This window comes from Cnephaeus nilssonii (assembly GCF_951640355.1).
Source record: "Cnephaeus nilssonii genome assembly, chromosome: 4".
Classification (NCBI taxonomy): domain Eukaryota; kingdom Metazoa; phylum Chordata; class Mammalia; order Chiroptera; family Vespertilionidae; genus Cnephaeus; species Cnephaeus nilssonii.
The window spans coordinates 38,030,467-38,057,962 of record NC_137075.1 but is presented as its reverse complement, the minus strand read 5'-3'; the positions used below and the strand labels follow the sequence as shown (position 1 = coordinate 38,057,962).

Genomic DNA, 27,496 nt, shown 5'->3' with positions numbered 1-27,496 from the left:
TCTTGAGCTCTTCTCATACTAATAAAAACCACGGAAAAGAAGTGATTGTTGTTGATTTAATCCACTTAGTTTTGGGGGTATTTTGTTATGCAGCAAATGATAAGTAACATAGTTACCATCTCTTACCATTCATCGTCACACAATGATGGGCATGAAGCAAATGCTACTTTGGGGAGACTGACTCAGAGTCATCCAAAGCAATGCAGGCATCCATGCAGGCCGGGCCAGCGCAGGCAGGCCAACTTTCAAGTCTTTTATTTCAATGAATACAGCACAGCCAGGGGAAAAGTGGCAAAGTCCAAAAGTAGAATATTTAGCCTCAGAAATTTTAGGCCTATTAGTTGGACCACCAGCAAACACAGGTCATTTAAAGAATAGGCAAAAAATGTATACTTATAAATTCAACAGGTATCACTATGCTCAGCTAAGGAGAGTAAGCCTTGGTGGAACCAGAAAGGACTTTTCCTAAGGTTGGGTTGATGTATTTCCTAGGTCCTTATGATACACAGGCTTCCACTCTCTCCTAGGAGCTCTAATTCAGAACACAACTTTAATAATGGTTTCTACAAACTCTTAGGATCATTGGGTCCCTTATTTTCCACCAACAGTTCTAGAACATGTCTCCATAAGGGAATATGGAAGAAGACAACAATTTAATGTGATAAATGAGTTGAGCCTCTGGGAGGGGCTTTTGGCCTTGAGGGGTCAAAGGATCGGGATTCTAGTTTTGATATGTTCACTAAGTGTGAAGTCTCTTGAACCTCTGTAGTTTTTACTCTGTGAAATAGCTTTTATCCAATATCTAAAGAAACTCTATGACTATAATTTAGAAGATTTTCTAGTGATAAAATGTCTCCCTAGATAATAATCCTGTCTGTTATTTAAATGTCAATAGCCTCTGGGGCATATCTCAGCAAACTTCTAGAACTCTGGAGTGCATGGCATTCAGGAACACTGAATGGATTAATCAATTAAAAATAATCACACTTCTATTTAAACAGAAGTGTATTCTGCTGGAATTATTTTAGTTTTTTTGTTCATAAATACCTACAAGTGTCATATCATTTCTTGAAAAGAATTTGTACCTTGTGCTGAGCGCTGGACTACAATACCACTATATTTCTGTTCTTTCCTTAGTATATTGTTTACCAATCCACAACTTGAAGTCACCAATCCCTGTGGTTCTCCTCCCACTCATCCCATCTTGGGTAATACATGTTTAGGTAGTGTTGCTTTTGGGTCAGCTTAGCTGAGACAATGCCTGGCTGGGTTTGTGTGTTTGGTGGTAGCCTTTTATGCCTAGGCAGGTTGCCATGGCTGGCGGGATGGACGGGGCAGAAAGAAGGAAATATGAATGACAGGTTTACTGAGACCCAGCTCTTGCAGCTCAGTAGTAATGCAGAGCTTGGGCAGGAATGAAAGTTAGAAGTGACTGGTTTCTCTAAGGTAGAGTACTGTTGGAATACTTTTCCAAAATGCCTCCTGGAAATAAATCTGCACTGCACACCAGACAGACATGAAACCAAGATTTATTAAAATGCCCTTAGCATATTTACCATCGGAAGCCATGAATGCAGTTCTCTGCAAGTTCCAAAAAAATAGAGTTCTATCTCTTAAAACAAATTAACAGAGGTATCAATAGATTAGAATAAATATAACCTATCATAGAGATAGAATCCTTTGAGTAGACAATCTAATTTTTCTAACCAATATATACTATGTACAAAAATACACTTGATGTGGTAACCAAGTAGTGTCAAGGAGGAAAATATACATATATACGCACACACATATTTTCATTATGTACAATCAATATTGGTTCCTTCACCTTTTCTTTTTAAAAATAAATACTTCATTTGGTTGCAAGTGACATTTACAAATTCAACTAACGAGCATTTCCAGCACTGACAAAATTAAATAGGCAAACAAATGAGAAATATATATTTTTAAAAAATTTAAAGGAAAAAATACCTGAATCCAATTAGCTTATTACAGTAAAAATATCCAAGACAATGTCATGTAAGGTTTCATGTCTTTAAAGTGCCGCCTCACTTCTCAAACTGCCCTCATTATTGCTTAAAATCCTTGAAGATGACTTCTACAGATTGGTCTAATATACTTGCAAGTCAAACATTTGACTCTCTGAGACGTGCTTATACTTTCTCTTTATGCTCTTTCAAGAGTGTCACAGTTACTGTTGATCTGAAATCCACCACAAATTGTCGACGTCTGATCCAGATGCATGGAGATGTTTGAATCGTGAGTAGTAAGAATGGAGTGGCAATAAAAAGCCCATGATTCAAAATGTTTGTACAAAACTGAAGTCAATTTGTCCAACAGCACTGAGAAGTTATTTGAGCTTCAAAAATTCAGTCATAGGCAGCATAGCTGGACTGATTTGTAATTTATCAAAAGAATGGTCCCAGTTAGACAGTTTTAAAGTAAAATCTATGAGAAGTTGAGAACAACCCTCCCCCTAACCTCCTTAAAATAAAATAGAATAAAATGAAAAAGAAATGTATTTTCCATCCTTTTTATGGATTTTTCCCTCTTTGCCTAAGTGATGAGGTGATGCTGACATTAACAAGAGGCAGTCATAGCAGTGTGTCTCACTTGGTGACAGAGGAGCGCCCTGTCCAAAGGCCTGGGAAGCAGAGCACTGGGTGTGAGAGGAGGGAGTGAGGGCTCAGGGAGACACTGGGCTGTCTGTGAGGCAAAGGGGTAAAAGAGCTGGGTCCTGGAGAAACTGTAAAGTGAGGGAAAAAATAGCTGTGGGGTGTGAAGGAAGGGGAGGCCACAGCAGCCGTACTGAAAGGAGAAAACAGAAATGAAGCTAGATGCCAAAATGACTTTTGGACAGGCACAGAGAAAAGAGAAAGATCCCTGGACCACCAACCCCTTGGCAATGACTCTGAAATTGAATGACATTATTTCAGCAGGCACAGGCCAGTTTCGTTAGGGTACTGACCAATATGAGACACTGGGGACTCCCATTTGCCTAATACAGATTCCTTAAGTTGCCATTGGTACAACCATGGCGAAAATGACCAGCTCCCTAATAATGCAATGATCAGCCAAACAGCGCACCCTGGCCTTGTTCAAAGTTTCCTTCTTCCCTGTCACCTGTTCTCCCTCAGCCCATGGCTTGCAATCTCACAAGGTAGAATGAACACAAATGACTACATGTATCCAATGCATTTTAAGAAAGCAGTGTCCATTTTAAGAAAGGGTGTTGCTAAGAAAATTAAACGTTTAAGGACTTGAGATAATTTACATTTCTGTTAGGCCTGATTCCTATTAGGATGCTGACTGATTTCACTTAGGTCTGGGCGTGCAGGCCAGCGCTGATTTTCCAGGCCAAAGCACGATTCCCTAAATCAAACTCCAGGGGCACGCTGCTCCCCACAGTAGTCTAAATTAAAACTCAATGAGAGAAAAGACTATAATGAATCAAAGACATGTTTTGTCTAAAGAGTCTTAAAAATTATTCCATTTCTCATTTTAAAAGTTTCTGCCTTTTTAGAATTATCTCAGATTGTTTCTTTAAAGATAAATCCTTTTTAAAATGCTCATATTCTTTGAAGATTACATATTCGACTAACAGTAGAGTCATATTATTTGTGTTTTGAGAAATTGAAGAACTGCAGAATTATAAAAGTAATTACTTGGAATAGTCCTATTCCTCTGGTAGACTAAAAAATCCTGGGTGTGTCAACCTGGGCAGACAGGAGAATTGTTGCTAGACTTCCCCCTCACTCATGGATTTGTTTCCAAAGGAACTGGATGTTTTCGGAGGATTACACAGAGTGGAATCTCAGTGGGACTGAGACCACCTTCTTTATGTCTTGGTGGTCAGATGTAAAGAAATAAGACTATAGCTAGGGATCAATTGCCAAGGAGCAAGGAAAAAAAATTAGCTATTTACAATTTACTTAAATCTACCTAAAATGTAAAGATTTTGAATACCTTTTTAGTCTATTATTGAAAAGAGTAGTACACGTTTTGTATGCTATACACCCATTTTTATATATCTCACAGAAAGAGACCTGGAATTCAAAGTTCATCCCAAGAGTTCTCAGAGAGTTCATTTCTGAACACATTGATCATCCATGTCGTGGGGAGGGAGGGAGTAATTTCCCTGTACACTCGGTGCTCTATGGGAATAGCTTTCATTTGGGAAGCTGATTGATTGGTAAATAAAATTACAGTTGTTCCATGAGACAATAATGGAAGTTAGCCCTGAAAGAGCACAAGAAAGCAAAGGAGGTACAACTTTGCCAAAGATGTTGACAAGCCACCATGAATGCACACCTGAAAACACTTGACTTCTTCATTGCTAAGCATAATGCGTTGGCAGCTCACACTATATATGGGGGGAAGAATTATTCACTATCTTCTTAGACATTTTTATAGTTTCAAAGACAAAGAGCCCCTTGGTGCCTTGGTGTCTGTACAGACAGAATTAAGGGAAATGCTCAGCCTACAAAACAGCCTAGGTCTGGTAGCAGGCTGTTTACTCCATGGGGAAGAATGCCAAATTCTTTGGAGGTGAATTTCTACAGGAAACTATGGGCTCATTTGCATTTTGCTAGTCCAATGCTATAGAATTTCACATAAAACATTTTTTAAAAAGCCCATAGAAGTAAGTATCTGGATCTGCTTTTAGAAAAAGAGGCAGACTGGAGGTTCTTAGTATTGAGGGAAAATTAAAAAACAAACAAACAGAAAATTATATAAACATAGATGGGACATAGAAGAATAAATTAATGGCTTTAGCTACCACTTCCATATAAAAATTGAGATTAAGTCAGTCGTCCCCAGATCATAGAGTGGAGAAGAAATTCATGAACAAGCACTTCATATATATAATATGCAATAAAGTCTGGAGTTCATTTGAACTGCTGATTGAAGTGAATCATCATACCAGAGAAAGGAAGGATGAGAGGAAAACGGTCCTCTATGTTACAACCACCAGGCTGGTTGGGAGAGGGGCTGGGGATAGAGGGGAAATGAATCCAATACGCTCCATCTGAGGACAGCTAACCTACTGAATGAGGCTTGATTTGCTTCCCTAATCTCTGCATTGGTAGAAATTTCCCAGGGACTTAAGAGACAGAGTGAGCTAGCTGCCATTTTAATATCTTTATGCTTTCAAGTAAGTTGTCAACCACACAATAGGCTTCAAGTTGGACATATTAAAACCCTCTTGAATTCACTACTGCCCAGCAAAGCATTGATCTGGAGGAGGGTTTGTTAGAATGCCCATTCCTTGGGAAGGGAATGAAGAATTGTGAAACTAACATTCAATGCTTCTAACAAGGTGTCAACAACTGGTGGGTATGCAGAAATGACACAAAATGGGCCGCTCAGTCCCATACAGCTGTTATGGAGCCTAGTCATGCCTGGGTTCAATTGCTAATGTAGTTGTACATACTGATATGTGAGCATAAAGGAGCCAAATATGCCTACGCCTGTTTCTGAAGGTCTTTTCTTTAAGTGACTTCTGCCCCAATTACAGAGAAGGTTCCAAGCAGCTAGACTGTTACTCTGTACAGCTGGAAAATGGACATATATTCAACAAGCTATTTGCATTTTGGAGAGGCTGAAAAGGATTCCTACTTTTCAATTCCTACTAAATACTATTAGGTTGGCCACACAAATTTGTTTCTCTTATGCTGCAGATTTCTTTGTGATGACCAAGTAGCTGACATGAATGAAAGGTCATGACTTTATTGAATTCACTCTCTTCAGTGGTATTGTTCCTGAAGGTACAATATGTAATATGTGAAATGTGATAGCCATGAACTTCTGGATGTTCCATGCATTTATAAACTGCTCTTAAGAAAATCCAGAGTAAGGAAACTTAAATGGTCTAGCATTTCTACTACAACATGCCACATCTCCTTCTACATAGCTTTTTCAAAAATTAACTCATTGAATTTCACAGTATGTTCTTTTTTTTTTATAATTCAGAAACCAATAAATTAATTTGTAGATTGCCAAACCTGCTGATGCTTTTTATTTTCCCTTCCATTTCTTGGCATTTTGTTTATTTCATTTGTGATTTTTTTTTTTTTCTGATTAGAACAGGCAGGATCAAAGAAAAATAAAACTCAAATCTAACAGTTCTTCCTAGTGATTCCTAAAGACAACTTAAACTACTTTATAACATTGTATATTTGATATTTTTGGGAAAAAGCTCTATTTTTTTGACTTATTTCTTCTTGACACAGAAAGCCCTAAATTGGTTTTATCTTTGTTTGGGGGAAGGGAGAGTGTCAAAATAGACCAACTTATTAGATCAAGGAGTGAAGAGGTTCCCTTGCCAAAGTTAAAGCCTGGTTACTGGGAAAGAGACTGCGGTTTTGCTAATTCCCCCTCACACACTGACTAGCCGCTGACTGCTGGGATGCTGCAGGCAGTGATCTGCATGAATGACAGCAGGCAAGGAAGGAAAAATAGAAATGAGAAAGCACAACACTCAAGAAAGCAAGAATAATTGAAATGAAAACTCCCCCATTGCAAGGAGTGCAATCTATGGAGAGATGAGCACAAATACACTTACATCTCTCTTCTGCTACATCCAAGCCCATGGAAGAACCATCCAAGCCCATGGAAGAACCATGACTATCTTTGGGGAGATTTCCAATACCACCAAAATCTCTTTTCCTTCCTTCAGTTTCTCCAGTTGCTCCAGCAGCAGCATACGAGCTTTTCACTTAGAAAACACCTTTCCTCACGGTACTTATGGACAAAGGGGTGCCGAAGGGAGGCTCAGCAGGTGTGCAGCTTCTACTGTCCCTACTTGGAGAACAGGAGGTCGGAGACCAGCATCCAATCTGACATTCAATTCCTCAACCACGTTGCCAGTTTGTTTAGGCTACAACATTTCCAGATGTAATAGCACCACCAGGTTTCCTTATCCTACTTCTCAGATTTTGGAAATTCTTCCTCCCTAATTCCTAGGTTGTTGCAGCAAGCATTTGAAGAGACATCAATGGACGTCAATTCAAGTATTCAAAAGGCAACGGATGGGCAGCAGGTCCATCACCTGTGACGGTGGGGGAGTCACCATCATCAATTTCTGCTTGACCAGACTCTTCCCTTTTTTCTCCCCCGGTAAGCTGCCTCTTCTTGGGTTAAAAGCCATAGAGCACACCTCCTTCTAACCTGATTTTTGACACCTCTCAGGTCTGAGTTTTTATTTTTTTATTTTTACCTAAGATAGTTACATCATGCTCTGGTTTAATATATGATATACTTGTGTGCTTGAGGGATGATGCCAGTTACTCATGCAAGAGTCTGAACTGCTATCAACTGTGCCCTGATGTAATGAATCTTGGCGAGAAGAGAAGATGATGTTCACAAGCTAAGATTTCCCAGAGTCTGACTTAACCGATGTGAGTGTCTGGTTAAGCAGAATAGCAGTACTGGCCACTCTCCCTCTTGTTCAGGGAGGACTGTGCTCAGAATAGCCACTTAAGTCCTGCTTGCCTGAAATGCTCAAGCTCTAGTGGTACCCCAACTATTTCCTCTCCATGAGAAGTTTAGAGACACCTGCTGTGTGTAAACACAATCTCAACTGCATTTTAGAGGGAACATTTTAAGGCCTGAAGGCTGTTTTAGATGGCCTACCTTGAACAACTCTTGTGAACCTTGACTGATGATCAACTTAAGTTAGAAATGAAGGTGATGTCAACAGTGTAGCATGTGTGTGGATTGGGGAGGGGGTATCCGGATACACCCTGCAGGATTCAAACTGGGTGAAAATGATGGCGATCCTGCCCTGGTGTCTTAATATACTAACATATTGCCTTTGACTAATCTTACAAAAATCACTGTTTCCCCAACATCAGCAGGCAAACTTTGCTCTTTAGAAAGAGGTATTTTACTGCCAATTTCTAGTCTATCCACGAGGATAAAACCCACCTCCGGCTGCATTTGTCTAACTCTCAAATTAAATGTTCCCACTCGTTATTCCGCCCCATTGGTTCCCTGAGAGCGTGTCCCTGCTGGGTTATGTGGCCAAAGTGACAGTCCTGCTTATCTTCAGTGATTTTCCTATGAGACCACGCTTCAAGACTTAAAGTGGATGATGGCGACTCCACTGAAAGTCACTGGCAGCTGTCTCCCATCGGGTCTCTAAGGACACACATGGATCCAAACATATGTTGGGCTTACTGAACTCAAAGTTGATTCCCAAGGCATAGGCAAAACAGGCACTTTTTTTTTTTTTTTGCACGATAATACCAAAAGGAATGTCACAGAGCCCAGGATGGCTGTAAGCAAAATTGTTTTCAATTGATGAATTCCTTAGGTTTTCTTCACAGTTAAGTGAAAAGGAAGAAAAAATATAAGAAAACAGTCTAATCTAAAAAAGCTTCTTGCTCACAAGTAACTTCTTTTAGTCATGTAAGTTTCTTACCAGCTTTCCTATTTTGCTTGTCTCATCCTTTTATTTTGAACTGGAAAAAACAACAGCAACCCAACTATGCTACCATATTCCTTTCTTTTGAAAAGGTGGTTAGCACCTGCATGAATATGGCTTCAGAGACTTGATTGGATCCTGACAGTGCATTCTTGATTCCCAAGACGGGCATTATAGTAGGATATGGTGCCACTTTAATAAGCTGGATCTATTATGGGTCCCTGAGGGGGTTGATACCTGGCAGGCATGTCCTGGGTAAACATTCAGCCACCTAGAAGTTGAGAGGTTCTGGGAAGATCATGGGACAAGGGTCAGGCCACACACCGCAGCTGGATTGGGAAGGGTTTTAAGGTTGTTGCTCCACCATTTGGAGGAGAAAGCTTTGACCTCTCTCTCTTCGAGGCCCAAACCTAATAGTCTTTGATCCTATTATCAATTCACCCTCAGTCCCCTCTTTTCTCTACTCACAAGGTAGATTCCTTTCTCTTGTGACTCAAGGGGCAGTAGTCATGTCGGCTCCCAGGGTCCGAAAAAGCTGCACGTACATGATATTCCATTAATGTGAACACCTTCTTTGCATTTGCGTGTAAAGAACTTTTCTGAACTTAATTTTTCAGACCTCTGTCAACTGCCAGTCCATCAAGGGTCAAGGTCAGAACAAAAGGCTGCAAGTAACATTTGCAGTCCTGTCTGGAAACTGCCTTCTGGGGTTGGTGGGAAAGGTCTGGCTGCACACAGTCCCAGAACAAGACGTAGAGCTCAGGTGCACATCAACAAGACATTGCCCGTTCACGAATGTTCTGAAACGTGAAATGTGCTCTGTTACTGGGTCACTTGTCCAAGCAACTGCTTTGACCCCAAGTGTCTCCCTGCTCAGGTATCACTGTTTCTTCCGGAATTTGGGATGGAGACTCCCTGCTGGTCCAGGAAACCACAATTAATTGCTTACTGGCTGATGTCAACTCTCTGTATCATAATTTGCTCTCCAGGTTTATGAAGTTTATGGTTATTTAAACCCTTCTCCACCATGTATAATCCCATTTCCTCTCCTTTCCATAACATGAACAACAATAAGATAACCATTTCTCTCCTTTTGGAAATACATAGTCGTGGACCTCTTTAAAAATAGTTTGGGTAAATGTCAACATTTTTTTGGCGAGAAAGACACTTCAGGATCTTGATGCAATGGGATCAAAATCAAGGTCAATAGTCAAACCAGCAGTGTGTAAAGGCTTGAACTCTCTCAAGGCAACTGTCGTAAGATCCCTCTCTTCTTTGGTCACAAATTTACATATATCAAGAGTGGGTCAGAAAGCCTGGAATCTTTGCTTTTAAAAATTTTTGGAAAATCTTGGGGATTTCTTCTGATCTTTTATAACAAAGACTTTGGACCTCTACAGAAACAATCATCAAATACTCCTGCACTGTTCCCTTACACAGCTTGTCATTGGTTCTGTGGCTTAACCAGGGACTTCTTTGGGAAGGCACGAGTTCTCACTGCAGATGACCTCACAAAGCCATGAGCAAAAGCAATATTTAGTAACATGTCTTTCAAGAACTTCCTGCAGCGCTGGTGTTGCAAAGGATAAGCAAGGTACTCAGCCATGCTGTCATCTTCAGTGTCTCTTTTTTAGTTGGTGGTCACACTGGCTTCCTTTTGACGTAGTCTTTCTTTCTGTTGTTTAAGAAAAAACACACACAACAAGTTTATTATCATTCCTTTTCTAATTTTTCAACTTCCTCAAATTTTGATAAGTTTCTAAAATTTTGGTCTAGAATTCTAGAGTTGTACTACATGCCCTAGAAAGAAGAGTGTTTCTAGCCTTCTTTCCTGAAACCTTCAGTTACCAGCCCCTTCCAACCTATCGCCCTTACTCTCCAACAAGCCAACAAAATAATAACCAGCTAGTAAACCAAGTATATCCATCTGAAACACTGACCATTACTATTCCAGGTTGTGGTTCTGTGATAAAAGTCCTAGTTTTGTAGTGTTACTCAAAGGCTCCTTCCATCCCTAACCTTGGCCCACTAATGGAATTATGGAATGCTCAAGAAATAGTTTCTAGGGAGTCTAAATACAAAAAGTCAAACTGGAAGATGATCAGATATGGTCTATGCAGAATGGCAGGAGCTCCCGTTCGCCATAGATGTTCCGCTCTGTTTTCCCTGAGCTTCCCTCCCAGGGACAAATTTCTCATGGGGAAGAACGTGGAAGTCTGCTGGCAGGATGTAAACTCAAACAAGAACACAAAACAGAAACACAGGCCCTCACTGTGTCTAGGGCTTTAGAGAAGTAAATATATTAAGCACAGTGATGGGTGTGTCTGCTCTTAGGGGTGGGAGAATAGAAGGCTAAAGGAGAAACGGGAGAAGTACCTTCCTTCGGGAAGAGCAGAGGCAGAGAGAAGCCCTTTGAGAGTGGATCCTCAGCTGCTTGTGATCCAGGGGATATGATGTTACAATGAATTATTATATTGGTCTAGATGTAAATGCATGTTGATGACTTTAAACAGCCATCCCTAGTTTGGATCCCATCCCTGTCTTATGAAATTAAATCAGGAATCAGTTTTCAAGCTCTTCCCTAATTTCTACCAAAATAAACAACAAAATAAACAACCCTAACAAGTTTAGGATCACAATTGGGAGCTTGCTCATAGTGGAGGTCACCTACAAAAGAATAGCACTGAGTCTCTTGTCTAAAGCAGCAATTTTCAGCCTTTTTCATCTCATGGCACACATAAATTAATTACTAAAATTCTTCAGCACACCAAAAAATGTATTATCTTTTTTTGCCAACCTGACAACAAAAAAAAGGGTATAATTTTGATTCATTCACACTGGATGGCTATTGTCATTTTTTTAAATCTGGCAATCTAAAGGAAACAAGGTCAGCACCTCTGACTAAACAGTCAGGTATTGTATGTTTTAAAAATTCTTGTGGCACACTGGTTGGAAATTACTGGTCTGTTGAGCTATGTCCATTCTCTTTGCCCCTGGATATGGGTTTGGCTATAAAAGTTAGGACAGAAATCCAAATAAGAGGCCTGGGGAAAAGGGAAGAGGCTGATGAAGACAGAAGGTAAAAATCAGGGATGAGCCCACTGTCACTGAAATCCTACAAGTGAATGTAATGAACAGAGTGTCAATGGGCATGGAGGATGTGTCGGCTCAGGTAGGGGCTCTGTTCACTAACCACTGCCTTTGCTGGCCAAGCTGTGTGGCCCTGGCTTCTCTATTTCTCACTCATCAACCTCACTCAACATTTCATTTAGCTGCTGATGGGGTTATGAGAGACACCACAGTCAATCAACAGAAATAATCTCACTTTATAACTTATCTTCCTCTTGGATTGTCACAGCAGTTGAAGCAGCTGGCAAAAAGTACTTGTGACACAAAAGGATAACACCAAGTAGCTGTTTGAGGTCAGGGCACAGGGAAGGGAGAGTCTGAAAATCAAAGTGAGGAGAGTGATACTCCCACTTTCTACTCACTGCTGTTCCCCATTGCAGCACCAACCAAAGTTGCCAAAATTCATGATAACAAGGAAAAGAACTAACACTTACTGAGTTCTTATTATGTGCTAGGCACTTTACATGTCTCTTCCTACCTTCCTCAAAATAACCCTTAGCAAAGATAATATTATTTCCCTCTTTTCACAAAAGAGGGAGAAGCAAAAGAACTTCAATAAGGTTTTACAACTAGTAAGTGGCTGAGATGGGATTTGAACCCTGACACCTTGGGTTCATAACCATTTAGCTATTCCAACTATTGTCTGTGACAAACAGGTGGAGATTCATTGTGATCCACCCTGAAAACATGACCTTGGGGGACGACTTGCCCCCACAGGTAGGAAGCTGGACCAGACTGCTGGTTTCTAGGACAGGGAGGGACTTTTGGGGTTCAGAGTGTGATCCTGGTTTTTGTTATCCATCTGTGAAGTGGTACAGGTAGACTGTATCTTTTCTGCATCTCAGTTTTTCTACTGATCAAAAGAGGATAAGCCTGCCCCTTTCTTTAACTGGGGAAAGAAATTGATGAGAGTGAAATGCTTAAACATTTCAGGAGAAATGTGCTTTGAGAGGAGGAGGAATCTCAGCATGTAGGGGGAGGGCAGTGGAAGGGTATGAAATGACAAGCGACTCAGTTCGGTTTATTAGAAAACTAGAGGCCCGGTGCACAAGATTCGTGCACTTGGGGTCCCTCAGCCCAGCCCGCGCCCTCTCACAGTCCGGGAGCCCTTGGGGGATGTCTGACTGCTGTAGAGGCAGGAGAGGCTCCCACCACTGCCGCTGCACTCACCAGCTGTGAGCCCGGCTTCTGGCTGAGCGGTGCTCCCCCTGTGGGAGTGCACTCCCCTGTGGAAGTCTGTCCCCTGGTGGTCAGTGCACCTCATAGATACCTGTTGCTCTGCCGTTCGGTCGATTTGCATATTAAGGTTTTATTACATAGGATGACCTTTGTTGAGTTTGATGGTAAACACATGAAGCTGTTTTGTTCCTCACTCCCTCCTCTATACATTACTCTGGGGTGGGAACTGAGAAGCTAGATACTACCTGCCATTCCCCTGAGTTTTGTCCTTTAAATTCAGACACACTCCTGGGTGCACATCAGTTGTAATGAAAAATCTTCAGGTTATGTTGAAAAATGTATCTTACCAGACTGGCCGTGGGATTGATTTTCTTTGTCTCCACTTTCTTCTCAGATGTCAACTTGCTGACTGATTCCTGAGCCATTTTCAATCTGAAATTAAAACGGAGTGGGGAGGGGAGAGGAGGGAAAGGAAGGAGGGGAAAAAAGAAAAGAAGAAATAGGAAGAGATAAGGTTAAACAGAAATCCAAATGATGTTGAGTTAATCAACAGTTTTGAAACATAAGGAATGGTTTCATGCTTTTCATTATTAAACTAGAGGCCTGGTGCATGAAATTCGTGCACAGGGGTGTGTGTCCCTCAGCCCAGCCTGCACCCTCTCCAATGTGGGACCCCTCAGTACAATCCAGGACTGCTGGCTCCCAACTGCTCACCTGCCTGCCTTCCTGATTGCCCCTAACCGCTTCTGCCTGCCAGCCTGATCACCCCCTAACCACTCCCCTGCCAGCCTGATTGCCCCTAACTGCCCTCCCCTGCAGGCTTGGCCACTCCCAACTGCCCTCCCCTGCAGGCCTGGTCCCCCCCAACTGCCCTTCCCTGCAGGCCTGGTCCCCCCCAACTGCCCTCCCCTGCTGGCCTGATCACCCACAACTGCCCTCCCTTGTAGGGCTGGTCCCTCCCAACTGCCCTCGCCTGCTGGCCATCTTGTGGCGGCCATCTTGTGTCCACATGGGGGCAGCCTTCCTGTGTATTGGAGTGATAGTCAATTTGCATATTACTCTTTTATTAGATAGGATTAGATAGGATAGAGGCCTGATGCACGGGTAGGGGCCGGCTGGTTTGCCCTGAAGGGTGTCCCGGATCAGGGTGGGGTTCCCTTGGGGTGTGGGGCAGCCTGGGCAAGGGGCCTGTGGTGGTTTGCAGGCAGGCCACGCCCCCCAGTGACCCAAGTGGAGGTCCTGGTATCTGGGATTTATTTATCTTCTATAATTGAAACTTTGTAGCCTTGAGTGCAGGCCAGGGCATGCCAGGAAGTTTGGCTTCCTCCATCGCCAGGGAAACTCAAGCCTCCTGCTCACTCCGTGGCTGCAGCCATTTTTGTTGGGATTTATTTATCTTTTATAATTGAAACTTTGTAGCCTTGAGCGCAGGCCAGAGCAGGCAGAAAACTTGGCTTCCTCCATTGCCGGGGAAACCCAAGCTTCCTGCTCGCTCTGTGGTCATAGCCATCTTGGTTGGGTTAATTTGCATACTTGCTCCTGATTGGCTGGTGGGCGTGGCTTATGGGCATAGCGGAGGTACGGTCAATTTGCATATTGCTCTTTTATTAGATAGGATTCTAATTAGGTGTCAAGGTATATCTTCTGTGTTATCAAATGTAAATTACCTTCCCTGTCTGAGGGGCTCACCTAGATGGCTTTGGAAAGTCTGTACTTTTATGTCCAATGCAGGAGTTTTTAATCTACAGAAAACTAGATGCAGTTAATTTATTCTCCATGTGCATGTCAAGGCTATCTGACTTGTGATCCATCCACTCAGGAGACAATATGGACACAATTTTGAAAACTGAAGTTTTCAGGAAACATGAAAACGAAAAATATGAAAATTCACCAATTGACATCAAGAAAGTGAAAAACAACCCAAAGAATGGGAGAAAATATCTATAAATCATATATCTGACAAAGAACTTGTATTGAGAATACATGAAGAACACTTACAACTCAGAAGAACAAATTGCCCAATTAAAAAATAGGCAAAGGATTTGAATAAACATTGCTCCAAAGAAAACATACAAATGACCAATAAGCACATGAATAAAAGACAACATTTTTAGTCATCAGGGAAATGCTTTTTTACATTCGTTAGGATGGCTAGAATTAAAAAGGAAGACAATAACAAGTGTTGGAGGCAAGGACTTAGAGGAATTGGAACACTGATGCATTGCTTATGGGATTGTAGAATGGCACAGTCACGTAGGCAGTTTTTCAAAATGTTAAGCATAGTTACCATATGACTCTGTAATTCCACTGCTAAGTATATAAATATATGTATAGGCAAGAAAATAAAAATATATATCCATACAAACACTTGCATATGAATGTTTATAGCAACATTATTTATAATACCCAAGAGTAGAAACAACCCAAATTTCCATGGGCTGAAAAATGGATAGACAAAATGTGGTATATCCATGTAATGAACTATTAATAGACCATAAGAAGAAATGAAATTCTGATACATCCTACAAAGGAGATGAACCTCAAAAACATTAAGGTAAGTGAAAAAAGGCAATTACAAAAATCCACAAATTATATAATTCCATTAATGTGAAATGTCCAGGATAGGCAAATCCAGAGACAGAAAGTGGGTTAGCAAAGCCAGAGGCTGGGGATCCGGACAATATCAACTGTTACTGAAGATGTGGGGGAATGAGAACTGACAAACTGCACTGGGAAGTGTAAATTGGTATAGCTGACTTTGGAAAATCAAGTAAAACTGCAAATATGCATACCCTATGAGCCATCAATTTCTCTTCTAGGGAGATACCCCAAAGAAACTTTTATACAGACACAGAGCTTTCACTGTGGGAATATGTGCAATAATGAGAAATTGGAAACCTAATTATTAGGTTCAGTGGGGTAATAGATGGATGATAATCTATATATGTAAAACCCTAATATGCAAATAGACCAAATGGCAGAACAACTTAACAACTGGTTGCTATGATGTGTGCTGACCACCAGGAGGCACATGCTGAACATGGCGGGTGTCAGCAGCAGGTGGTAGAGTGCAGAACCTGTTAGGTGTCGGCCGTGGTGGGATGGTGGAGCAGGACAGAAAGTGGGTTAGCAAAGTGGGGCACCAGACCAAGGCGGGGCACCAGACCAAGGTGGGGCACCAGAACAAGGCGGGGTGCCAGACCAAGGCAGGGTACCTGCTGCTGCCATCGGGGTGAGCCTTTGGTGGTTACTGAAAATTCTTTGCTCCCACACACAGCGGTCCCGCCCGGTGCTTGCACCTGCTGCTGGCACCGGCCCTGCTCACCCCTGAGGGCTTCTCCACCTCCCCCTCTTCCTGAGGGGCGATCGGGACAGCAGCTGCCACTCACACCTGCTGACAGCACTGGCCCCGCTTGCACCCGCTGCTGGCACCTGCCCCAATTGTTCCGTGCCTTCAGTGGGTGCGAACGGGCTGGCGCCATCAGTGCGTGGGGGTGGTGGCGAAGAGAGCAGGGCTGCTGGCAGACAGGGGACTGGGCCCATGGTGGGAGGGGCCGGGCGGGGGCACAGAGGATGAGCCAAGACCCGCCCCTGTGCCCACCGCAGTCTCACAGCCTACAGTTTCTATCAAGGTGCACGAATTCGTGCACTGGGCCCCTAGTAGTAAATAACAGCGAACATTCATTGGGTGCTTACTCCATGCCAAGTACAGTTCTACCTGGTTTATTTGAATTACACCATTTATTTCTCATGATAACCTTGTGATATAGGAACTTTCACTATTCCTATTTTATAGGTCTTGATCACCATGCAATACTGATTTTAAAAAAATTACATTCATTTAATGGAATATGGGATAACTGTGAACTAGATCTATTTTTATTGACAGAATGTATTATCAACAATTAGATGGGAGAAATATGTTCAGGTCCTCAGCCACTATGGAAAACAGTATGGAGGCTCCACAAAAAATTAAGGATAGAGTTACCATGTGATCTAGTGACCTCTCTTCTGTGGATCTGCCTAAAAATTTTGAGTACATTTATTTGCAAAGATATATGCATCCCTAAGTTCATTGAAGCAATATTTACAGTGGCCAAGACATGGAAATAACCAGTTTCCTTTGATAGATGATTGATAAAGAAGATGTGGTACATAGGGGAGGAGGGGCAAACATAGGTTTATAGCTGTGAGTATGCAAATAAATATTCTTGTATTATTTATTTATTGTTGTATTATTTATTTGTTTTCTTCTTCTTATTATTGTTATTATTTTGTATCTTTACTTGTGATTTACCTTTTAATGATGGCTGGCAATTTAACCTACATTTGCCCACCCCTGCATATACAATGGGATATTACTCAGCCATAAGAAAAGATAAAAAAACTTCTATTTGTGACAACATGCATAGATCTTGAGAGTATCATGCTAAGCAAAATAAGTCAGACAGAAAAAGTTAAGAAACATATGATTTCACTCATATGTGGGATATAAAATTGAAAGCAACAGATAAATAAGAAAAACAAACAAAACAAAAATTCACATACACAGATAACAGTATGGTGGTTACTAGAAGGAAGGGAGTTGGGAGTAGTAAAGGATAAAGGGGGTCAAATATATGGTGATGGAAGAAGATTTGAGATTGGGTGGTAGGCACATCATGCAATATACAAAAGACGTATCATAGAATTGTAGACTTGAAACCTATATATTCTTTTTAACAAATGTCAACCCAATAAATTTAATAAAAACCCTAATTACAGATATCAGAAACATGATATTGAGAGAGTGAAGCTTCTGATATTGAGAGTGAAGCATTCTGCAGAGTGACACAGTGAGGAGGCCATGTAGCATGATGGCCAAGTGCTCAGGCTCCAGAGCCTGGCTATGGGATTAATTCTGAGCGTCACCACTTACTAGCTGTTTCACCCTGGACAAGTGACCTCTCTGTGCACCTTGATTTGCTAAAAAGGGGGATAACAACAGCCTACTACATATAGTCATTGAAAGGATGGAAATAGTACAGCTCCAGGCACATTGCAATCACTCAATACATGTTCCCTACTATTGTCTGTGCATGCAATATGCTACATTGTGTATGTTTATAAATGGAACCCACAAAACAGTATTGTTCACAGATGCCTGTGTATGTGTGTAAACATACATATAAACATCTATCTATATTTACATACAGACTGGAAAGATACTCACATTAGTTTCATGATGGAGATTATTACTAGAAAAAATGGAAGAAGATAATGGCTTTGGGAGGTAGTGTATAGAATAGTACAATTAAAATTTTATAATGCCTCATTATTTTTAAATTAAAGACTCTTAAATAATACTTGGTAAATGTGAAGAGATAATGCCAGGTGGTGGGAATATGGGTGCTGTGTTATTTTTTTCTATGTTTCTTTTTAAAAATTTTTCTCAAAAATATTTAAAAAATACGAAATATTCAAAAACCCACCAACTCACAGACTCTTTGAAAAATGAACATGCTGATGAAAAGCAAGGACCTACAACCAACATTACTCTATCCAGCAAGGGAGAGATAAAGAGCTTCCCAAATAAGAAAAAGCTGAAGGAGTTTATCACCACCAATCAGTATTATAAGAAATGTTAAAGGGACTGCTCCAAGAAGAAGAAAAAAAATATGAATAAGAAAATATTGTAGCCAAAACCGGTTTGGCTCAGTGGATAGAGCGTCGGCCTGTGGACTCAAGGGTCCCAGGTTCGATTCCGGTCAAGGGCATGTACCTTGGTTGCGGGCACATCCCCAGTAGGGGGTGTGCAAGAGGCAGCTGATCGATGTTTCTCTCTCATCGATGTTTCTAATTCTCTATCCCTCTCTCTTCCTCTCTGTAAAAAATCAATAAAATATATTTTAAAAAAAGAAGAAAATATTGTAAAGAAAAATATTTTTACTGACAGACAAATATCAGAAAAAAAGTGGATCAACCAACACTAAAGCTAGTACACAGGTTAAAAGGCAAAAGTAGAATGATCATGTATAATTCCAACAGTAAATTAAGGGATACACAAAAACACACAAAAGAAGCAAAATATAATGATAAAAAATATAAATGGGGAGGGGGTGAGTAAAAATGGTAGTGATTTTAGAATCTATTTGAACTTAAGTGACCATCAACTTAAAATAGACTACTATACACATAGCTTCCTATATATGCAGCACATGGTAACCACAAACCAAAAATCTACAAGAAAGCCTATATAATAAAAGGCTAATATGCAAATAGACTGACCAATGGAACAACCAGATAACTGGTCTCTATGACGTGAGCTGACCACCAGGGGCGCGCGTGGAACATGGTGGGCGTCGGCCACGGCGAGATGGTGGAGCAGGTAAGTGGGGATGTCAGACCAAGGTGGGGTGCCAGTTGCTGTCAGGGGGTGAGCTTCTGGTGGATACTGAAAATTCTTTGCTCCTGTGTGCTGCGGTTCTGCCTTGCACTTGCACCTGCTGCCAGCGCTGGCTCCGCTGCCGGCCCCTGGCACCGGCCCCAATCTCTTGGCGCCGTCAGTGAGTGCAAGCAGCAGCTGCCGGCCCTGATTGCCCCTGAGGGCTTCTCCACCTCCCCCTGCTCCTGAGGGGTGATCGGGGCAGCAGCCACTGCTCACACCCGCTGATGGCACCGGTCCCTCTTGCACTTGCTGCTGGTGCTGGCCCCAATCTCTCTGTGTCGTCAGCAGGTGTGAGTGGGGCCAGTGCCATCAGCGCGTGGGAGCGGCGGCAGCAGGAGTGGGGCTGCGGGCAGACAGGGGACCAGGGGCCATGGTAGGAGGAGCCGGGTGGGGGCACGGAGGATGGGCTGAGACCCGCCCCTGTGCCCACTGCAGCCTCACGGCCCACAGTTCATTTCAAGGTGCATGAATTCATGTACTGGGCCCCTAGTAAATAAAATAAATCCAAACACAACAAAGAAAGTAATCAACATACAAGAAAGGAGAGCAAGAGAATAGAAACAGAGAACTACCAAAACAATAAAAAACAATTAATAAAATGTCAATAACTACATACCTATTAATAATTACCTTAAATGTAAATGGATTAAATGTTCCAATCAAATGATGAATGGATAAAGAAAAGGTGGTACATATATGTACAATGGAACATTACTTGGCCATAAAAAAGAACGAAATCTCACCATTTGTGATGACATGAGTGGACCTACAGGGTATTATGCTAAATGAAATGTCAGACAGAGAAAGACAAATACCATATGATTTCATTTATATGTGGACTCTAAAAAACAAAATAAATAAACAAACAAAACAAAAACAAACTCACAGATATAGAGAACAAACTACTGGTTGCCAGATGGGACGGGGGTTGTGGGGATGGGTGAAAAAGGTGAAGGGATTAAGAAGTACAAATTGGCAATTATAAAACCAGTCATGGGGGTGTAAAGTACAGTTTAGGGAATACAGTCAATAATATTGCAATAACTATACATAGTGTCAGGTATGTGCAAAACTTATGGGGGGATCACTTTGTAAGTTATATAAATGTGTAACCGCTATATTGTGCACCTGAAACTAATACAATATTGAATGTCAATTGTAATTGAAGTTTTTTTAAAAGAAAAAAAAACACACCTTGCTTTTTCTTCAGGGAATTAAATAAAAATATCTTGCTCAACATTAATCACATACTTGCTATTGAAGAAGTGGCTGAGTGTCTTAGCTCTTTATTAGCTAATTTTACACAATTTACTTAAAACATTTGCTTAATCTAATCTAACCTCTCAGTCCACATGCTCAAGTTAGTTACGATGAATTCAACATGCTGACTTGTGCACCAGGAAAGAAATATAAATGAGACAAAGATGAGCAATGATTTACAAAACCCATGAAGAACTACATCTGCAAAGCTGCCCTGGGAATGGGCACTTCCCATCACTGACATAGGTCTGAGTGTATACACCACAATGCCTACGAAACTTTTCCATTTGCAGCAATAACCATGACTATCCCCCCCAAAAGAAAAGAATGCCCTAAAAGGAGCAAACCCAGGTCAGACTGCATTGGAGACTCTGGCTATTAAGGGATTTGCAAACCACGACGATGGTGTTGTGAGGCCACAGATTGGAGCATCTGCTCTTCTTGGCTTCTCTCCAGCAAGGATGGCTTTCAAAGAGAACACCTATTAGTGACCCTCGAATCCCAATTCCAATGGAGTGGTTTGGAATCACCATTTCTCTCCCGGCCCCCTAACTTTTAGGGAACTTTTTCTGGCCACCTTTTGCTTTAGTAGTTCCTTTACACCTTTGAATTCTGGTCTCTTCTTTCAGAATTGGTCTTCTATCACCCTCCTGTCAGCATTGCCTTTTCCAGCTTCCACACCCTTTGGCAGCACTGCAACCTCCCTCCACATTGGCCAGGTAGAGGCACGGGGATGGGAGCCAACCTAAAGCCCTGTCTCAACTGCAAACCTTTTCCTACTGGTCCTGGCTGTTGTGCAGGCCCCAGGCAGTCACCCATACCCCCCCTCCCAAGGCAATTCTGACCTCAGTGACCCCATCCTGCTCTACTCCTAATATTTTCATTCAGTGACTGTCTCCCTTTCACAGGACACTCTTGAAAATCACACAGATTGGGAGAAGGCAAAACTTGGGGCAAGTAGCTTCAGCATCTGCTAGCTTTGATTCTAATTCTAACTCTGCCAGTTATTAGAAGACTTGGAGCAAATAATCAACTTTTGTAAATTTCAGTTTCCTTAACTATGAAATTGAGGTTAATATCAACCACAAGGTAACATCATTAAAATGTCCATACTACCCCAAACAATCTATAGATTCAATACAATCTCCATTAAAATATCAACGGCATATTTCACAGACCTAAAACAAACTCTCCAAAAATTTACCTATACTAATAAAAGCCTAGGTGGCCCTCATGCCCTCATATCATCACAAGATGGCCACCTCCTTGTTGTCACAAGATGGCTGCCCCCACATTGTCACAAGATGGCCACCACAAGATGGCTGCCACAAGATAGCTGCCACAAGATGGCTGGCAGGGGTGGGCAGTTGGAGGCAATTGGGCCTGGAGGGGAGGGCAGTTGGAGGTGACCGGGTCAGCAGGGGAGGGCAGTTGGGGGTGATCGGGCTGGCAGGGGAGCAGTTAGGGGGTGATCAGGCAGGCAGGCAGGCAGGTGAGCGGTTGGGAGCCAGCAGTCCCGGATTGTGAGAGGGATGTCTGACTGCTGGTTTAGGGATCGGGCTTAAGCCGGCAGTCGGATATCCCCTGAGGGGTCCCAGATTGGAGAGGGTACAGGCTTGGCTTAGGGACAAATCCCCTCCTCCCCCGCTGTGCATGAATTTTGTGCACCGGGCCTCTAGTTTGGAATAAAAATAGACCCCGAATAGCCACAGAATTATTGAGAAAGAAGAACAAAGTTGGAGGGATCACAATACCAGATATCAAGCAATATTACAAAGCCACTTTTCTCAAAACTGCCTGGTACTGGAACAAGAACAGATATATAGACCAATGGAACAGAGAACCCAGAAATCGACCAAAGCCATTATGCTCAATTAATATTTGACAAAAGAAGCAAGAGCATACAATGGGGTCAAGACAGTCTCTTCAATAAATGGTGCTGGGAAAAACTGGACAGATGCATGCACAAAGATGAAACTAGACCACCAACTTACACCATACACAAAATAAACTCAAAATGGATAAAGGACTTGAAAGTGAGATGGGAAACCATAAAAATCTTAGAAGAATCCATAGGCAGCAAAATATCATACATATTTCATAGCAATATCTTTACCGACACATCTAATTGAAACTAAGGAGAAAATAAACAAATGGGACTACATCAAAATAAAAAGCTTCTGCACAGCAAAAGAAACCATCAACAAAACAACAGGAAAGCCCACTGCATGGGAGAACATATTTGCCAATGTTACATCTGATAAGGGTTTAATCTCCAAAATTTATAGGGAACTTATACAACTTAACAAAAGAAAAATAAACAATGCAATTAAAAAATGAGCAAAGGACCTAAATAGACACTTTTCAAAAGTGGACATACAGAAGGCCAAGAGACATATGAAAACATGCCCAAAGTCACTAATTATCTGAGAGATGCAAATCAAAATGGCAATGAGATACCATCTCACACCTGTCAGAATGGCTATCATCAACAAATCAACAAATGACAAGTGCTGGTGAGGATGTGGAGAAAAAGGAACCCTCATGCACTGCTGGTGGGAATGCAGACTGGTGTAGCCACTGTAGAAAACAGTATGGAGTTTCCTCAAAAAACTGAAAATGGAACTCCCATTTGACCCAGTAATCCCACTTCTAAGAATATATCCTATGAAATCAGAAACACCAATCAGAAAGGATATTCACACCCCTATGTTCATAGCAGCACAATTTACCATAGCTAGATTTGGAAACAGCCTAAGTGCCCATCAGCAGAAGAGTGGACTAAAAAACTGTGGTACATCTATACAATGGAATACTATGCTGCTGTCAAAAAGAAAGAACTCTTACCATTTGCAACAGCATGGATGGACCTGGATAGAATTATGCTAAGAGAAATAAGCCAGTTGGAGAAAGATAAATATCACATGATTTCACTCATTTGTGGAACAGAATGAACAACATAAACTGATGAACAAAAATAGATACAGAGACATAGAAGCATCGAACCAACTGTCAAACCTCAGAGGGATGGCAGGGGATGGTGTGTGGGGGGGGGGGTGGTGTCAATGGGAGAAAAAGGAGACATCAACCAAAGGACTTGTATGCATGCATATAAGCATAACAAATGGGCATAGACAGTAGGGGGATGAGAGCATTGCTGGGGGGCGGGAGCAGGTGGGGAGGGGTCAATGTGGGAAAAAGGAGACATATGTAATACTTTCAACAGTAGAATTTAAATTAAAAAATATCAACCACAAGGTATAATTATGAGAATTACATGAATTGATATATCTAAAACATCTAGTATGTCTGGTATATATATGGTAAGTGTTCAGTAAAGGATAACCATTATGGAATCTTCCATCATAGAAATGGAGAAACTGCGGCAGAATGCGTGGCAATAGTTTCTGACTACAAATTAAACAGGTGCAGCTATTAGCTAAGTATTTGTATCCTGAAAGCAAACCAACTACTGCTATTATCCTGAGACTTAGCAAACCAAAGAACTCACCTCAATTTCTCTGATTCTAAAAGTCCTTTCTAGAAGCTAAACTTTGGTACAGGTATGAGAAAAATCCCTCAACCAAACAAATAAGAGAAACTATTTACATTTCAAAACAAAGGTTGCATCTATTGCCTTATATTTTTTCTAAGTTTCAGAGAGGTAATTACTATAAGTAAAAGTTACATTTCATATATTATCGAACTTGGGATTAAGTATATATTTTTCTTATTAACCTTGTTTTTCTGATAACTAAAATTACATTTGTTTCTTATAGAAAATTTATGTTTATACACTTAAAAATTATATTTCCTATTGATACTGTATGTCTAAAAATACAAAGAAAAAGTGAGACTCGCTGGCCATTTAAACATTTTTACCATGATGTAGTTAAGACATAATTGGACCAGGTAATGAAAATGATCACAGACAAAACTCTCGGCCAGACCATAGGGACACAAAGGCAGTGACGGTGGCTACCATTTTTTACTGCTGTGTCCCTGGGCCTTGAGACAGTGGCTGGCATGCATATACATGCCATAAATGAATGGAGACCTAGAGAACAGAATTGCAAAAAAAAAAAAAAAAATAAAAAATCCTTTACTTTCCTAAAATACTGTTCACTGGAATTTCTTGACAACGCTGAGCTCACGAGGCTGCATAGGCATTGCAACCCATGCAGTTGCACGGGGCCCGCAGGCTTCACGCCCCGTCATTGTCATGAACATTTTTCCGTAAGTTACCCCACACCTTGTGCAGCTGAACCCACCTAAGACTGTATAGGACATTTACAGTCGTTTTTATTAACAAAGGGGGGCACTTTTCAACTCTCTTTCCCAGGGGACATTTATTACATGAAGAAAGGTAAATTTGGTTGGCTCGAGTTGACACCTCCCTCTGAGGTTCATTTATCTGACTGTGCTGTGATCAATCCTAGGCACCTGCCTTGTACACTCAAAGGCAGGGGGTACGACTTCATTGTCTTTCTTTCCTCAGCATCTTGTACAGCACCTGGCATATAGTAGATGATCAATGAGTACTGAATAAATAGGTGAATAAAGGATTGTAAGTGGCTAACCTCTAAACCAGGGGTCCTCAAACTTTTTAAATAGGGGCCCAGTTCACTGTCCCTCAGACCGTTGGAGGGCCGGACTATAGTTTAAAAAAAACTATGAACAAATTCCTATGCACACTGCACATATCTTATTTTGAAGTGAAAAAACGAAACGGCAAAAACACCCGCATGTGGCCCGCGGGCCGTAGTTTGAGGACGCCTGCTCTAAACTGTAAGAATTCAGGCATCAAGAATGGTTATGGGGAAAACATGCAAGTCCATTAAGATCCATTAAAACAGCTCTAGCCAGTTTTGCTCAATGGATAGAGAGTAGGCCTGCGGACTGAAGGGTCCCAGGTTCAATTCCAGTCAAGGGCACAGGCCCGGGTGGAGGGCTCGATCCCCAGCAGGGGGCGGGCAGGAGGCAGCCAATGATTCTCTCTCATCATTGATGTTTCAATCTCTCCCCCTCTCTCTTCCACTCTGAAATCAATAAAAAAAATATTTAAAAAAGATCCATTAAAATATAAAGTTCCTTAATGTCAGCTGATTACAACATCACCAATGCTCAAAACTGATGCTTCGAAATGCAAACAAGCAAATTTTCACTAGATTCTCTGTATGTTGTTAACAATAGAGTCCACGTCATTTTTTTCGAGGGCAAGGCTGTTTCCCAGCTGCTTTTGTATCATATCTATGATAAGAAACAAATGCTTAATATCATGACAATCTAGCTAGATTTTGAACACTGGAAGGGCAGAACACAGAGGTAGGTCTTAAAAACTGCTTTGACCTCACTAGAGATTGATGGTCTGTCTATCTATCTATCTATCTATCTATCTATCTATCTATCTATCTATCTATCTACCTACCTACCTACCTACCTATCTCTATTGCTTAAGAATGTTCTACAAAAATGGTGGGCAAAGTGTCCTACACCTGCTGCAGAAACTCCAGCAGCTGCTGTCGTTGACAGCATTACATGTACTTGGAGTCAGTGTTCCGGTAATCATGTGGGAGAAGACTGCTAGCTGGAGGTCTGCTGTGTGCTCCACCTCAGAGGACTTATATACATTTAAGTTCACTTGCTAACATTTGTAAATGCAGAGCTTTCATGTAAGAATTCCCAGCTCTGACCTCCCTTATACAACTGGAAGGTTCAGCAACATCCAATGGCATTTCTGTGCTGCAACCTCTCAGTTCCTGGCACTTCCTGCCACTCTCTGCCACCCCCGCAGCCCTGTGGCTGTCAGCCATGCCATCCGTCAGCCTTTTGCACAGTTGGTTTTCCTATACTCTGCACACTTTGCCCATTTTTGCTGCCTTCCTGGACTCTCTAAGCTTTGAGGTTTGGGCTGGGAGACTTACTGGAAGGCTACTGTAATACTCCAGGAGTGCAGACCACTAAAAGGGTCTTCCAATCCATCCTCCTGCCGATGGACATGCTCTCAATTAATAATGCATAACTCACTCAGCCAGCATGGCTCAGTGGTTGAGCATCGACCTATGGACCAGGAGGTCACGGTTCGATTCCCAGTCTGGGCACATGCCCAGGTTGCAGGCTTAGTCCCCATTAGGGGGTGTGCAGGAATCAGCTGGTCAATGATTCTCTCTCATCATTGATGTTTCCATTTCTCTCTCCCTTTCCCTTCCTCTCTGAAATCAATAAAAATATATTAATAAAATAATGCATAACTCTAAAAATGTCACTTCTCTGTTTGAAAACTTTCAATGACTCCCATACTGTAGCCAGAATAACAAAGGTTTTCTGAAAAGGGCCAGATAGTAAATATTCCAGGCTTTGTGGTTCATATGGTCTCTGCAGCTACTCAACTCTGCTGCTATGGCGTGAAAGAGCCATAAGAAATACATGTAAGAACAGCAATGCCGTGTGTTCTAATAAACTATTTAGAGAAACTGGTGGTGAGATGGATTTGGCCTATGGGCCGTGGTTTGCTGCTCTTTGAACTAGATAGTATACGATTCAATTCCTTACGCTCGCAATCAAAGCTCACCCACTTTCTAAACTTAGTTTACTTGTCTGTTTTACCTTTAAAGACCCAGGTCTGGTTTTATATTGTCCTTAGACAAATCACTTAAACCCTTTGAGACTTAAATTTTCTTGCTTGCTAAAAGTGGGCATAATACCACACCTCAGTGATACAGTCACTGTGAAAATTAAAAAATATACTGGTATATGATTACAGTAGGTCCTCGGGTTACATCGGAGATCTGTTCCTACGGCGTGATGTAACACGATTTTCGCTGTAAATTGGAACCCACCTACATAAGCACCTAGGTCACACACATGGAGCACATACACAGCAGTAATGAAGTGAAACAGTAAAACAAATTTAAAAGAAAGGTAACAATTCCTGACCTTTACTTCTGGTAAATAAATAATAAAAAACATAAAGCACATATGTACATACGTCGAAATGATGGAACTTTTTTTGTTTTTATGAATAAATGGGAGATGGTGATGTAATCATGAAACAATGTACGTCGAGTCCAATG

General features: G+C 41.5%; 1 protein-coding gene across 3 annotated transcripts in view; it reads right to left on the bottom strand.

Annotated features, from left to right (window-relative positions):
* Nucleotides 1-1,513: 1,513 nt before the first annotated feature.
* FMN1 (formin 1) overlaps nucleotides 1,514-27,496 on the bottom strand; it is a gene marked incomplete at its 5' end in the record, with an annotated part of 414,719 nt that continues 388,736 nt past the window's right edge. For all 3 annotated transcript variants that reach the window (XM_079768750.1, XM_079768751.1, XM_079768752.1), the window contains 2 exons: nucleotides 1,514-10,103; nucleotides 13,084-13,168. In XM_079768750.1, the coding sequence (XP_079624876.1) occupies nucleotides 10,059-10,103; nucleotides 13,084-13,168 (130 nt within the window). In that variant the 3' untranslated portion in view covers nucleotides 1,514-10,058. The remainder of the gene's footprint in view (nucleotides 10,104-13,083; nucleotides 13,169-27,496) is intronic.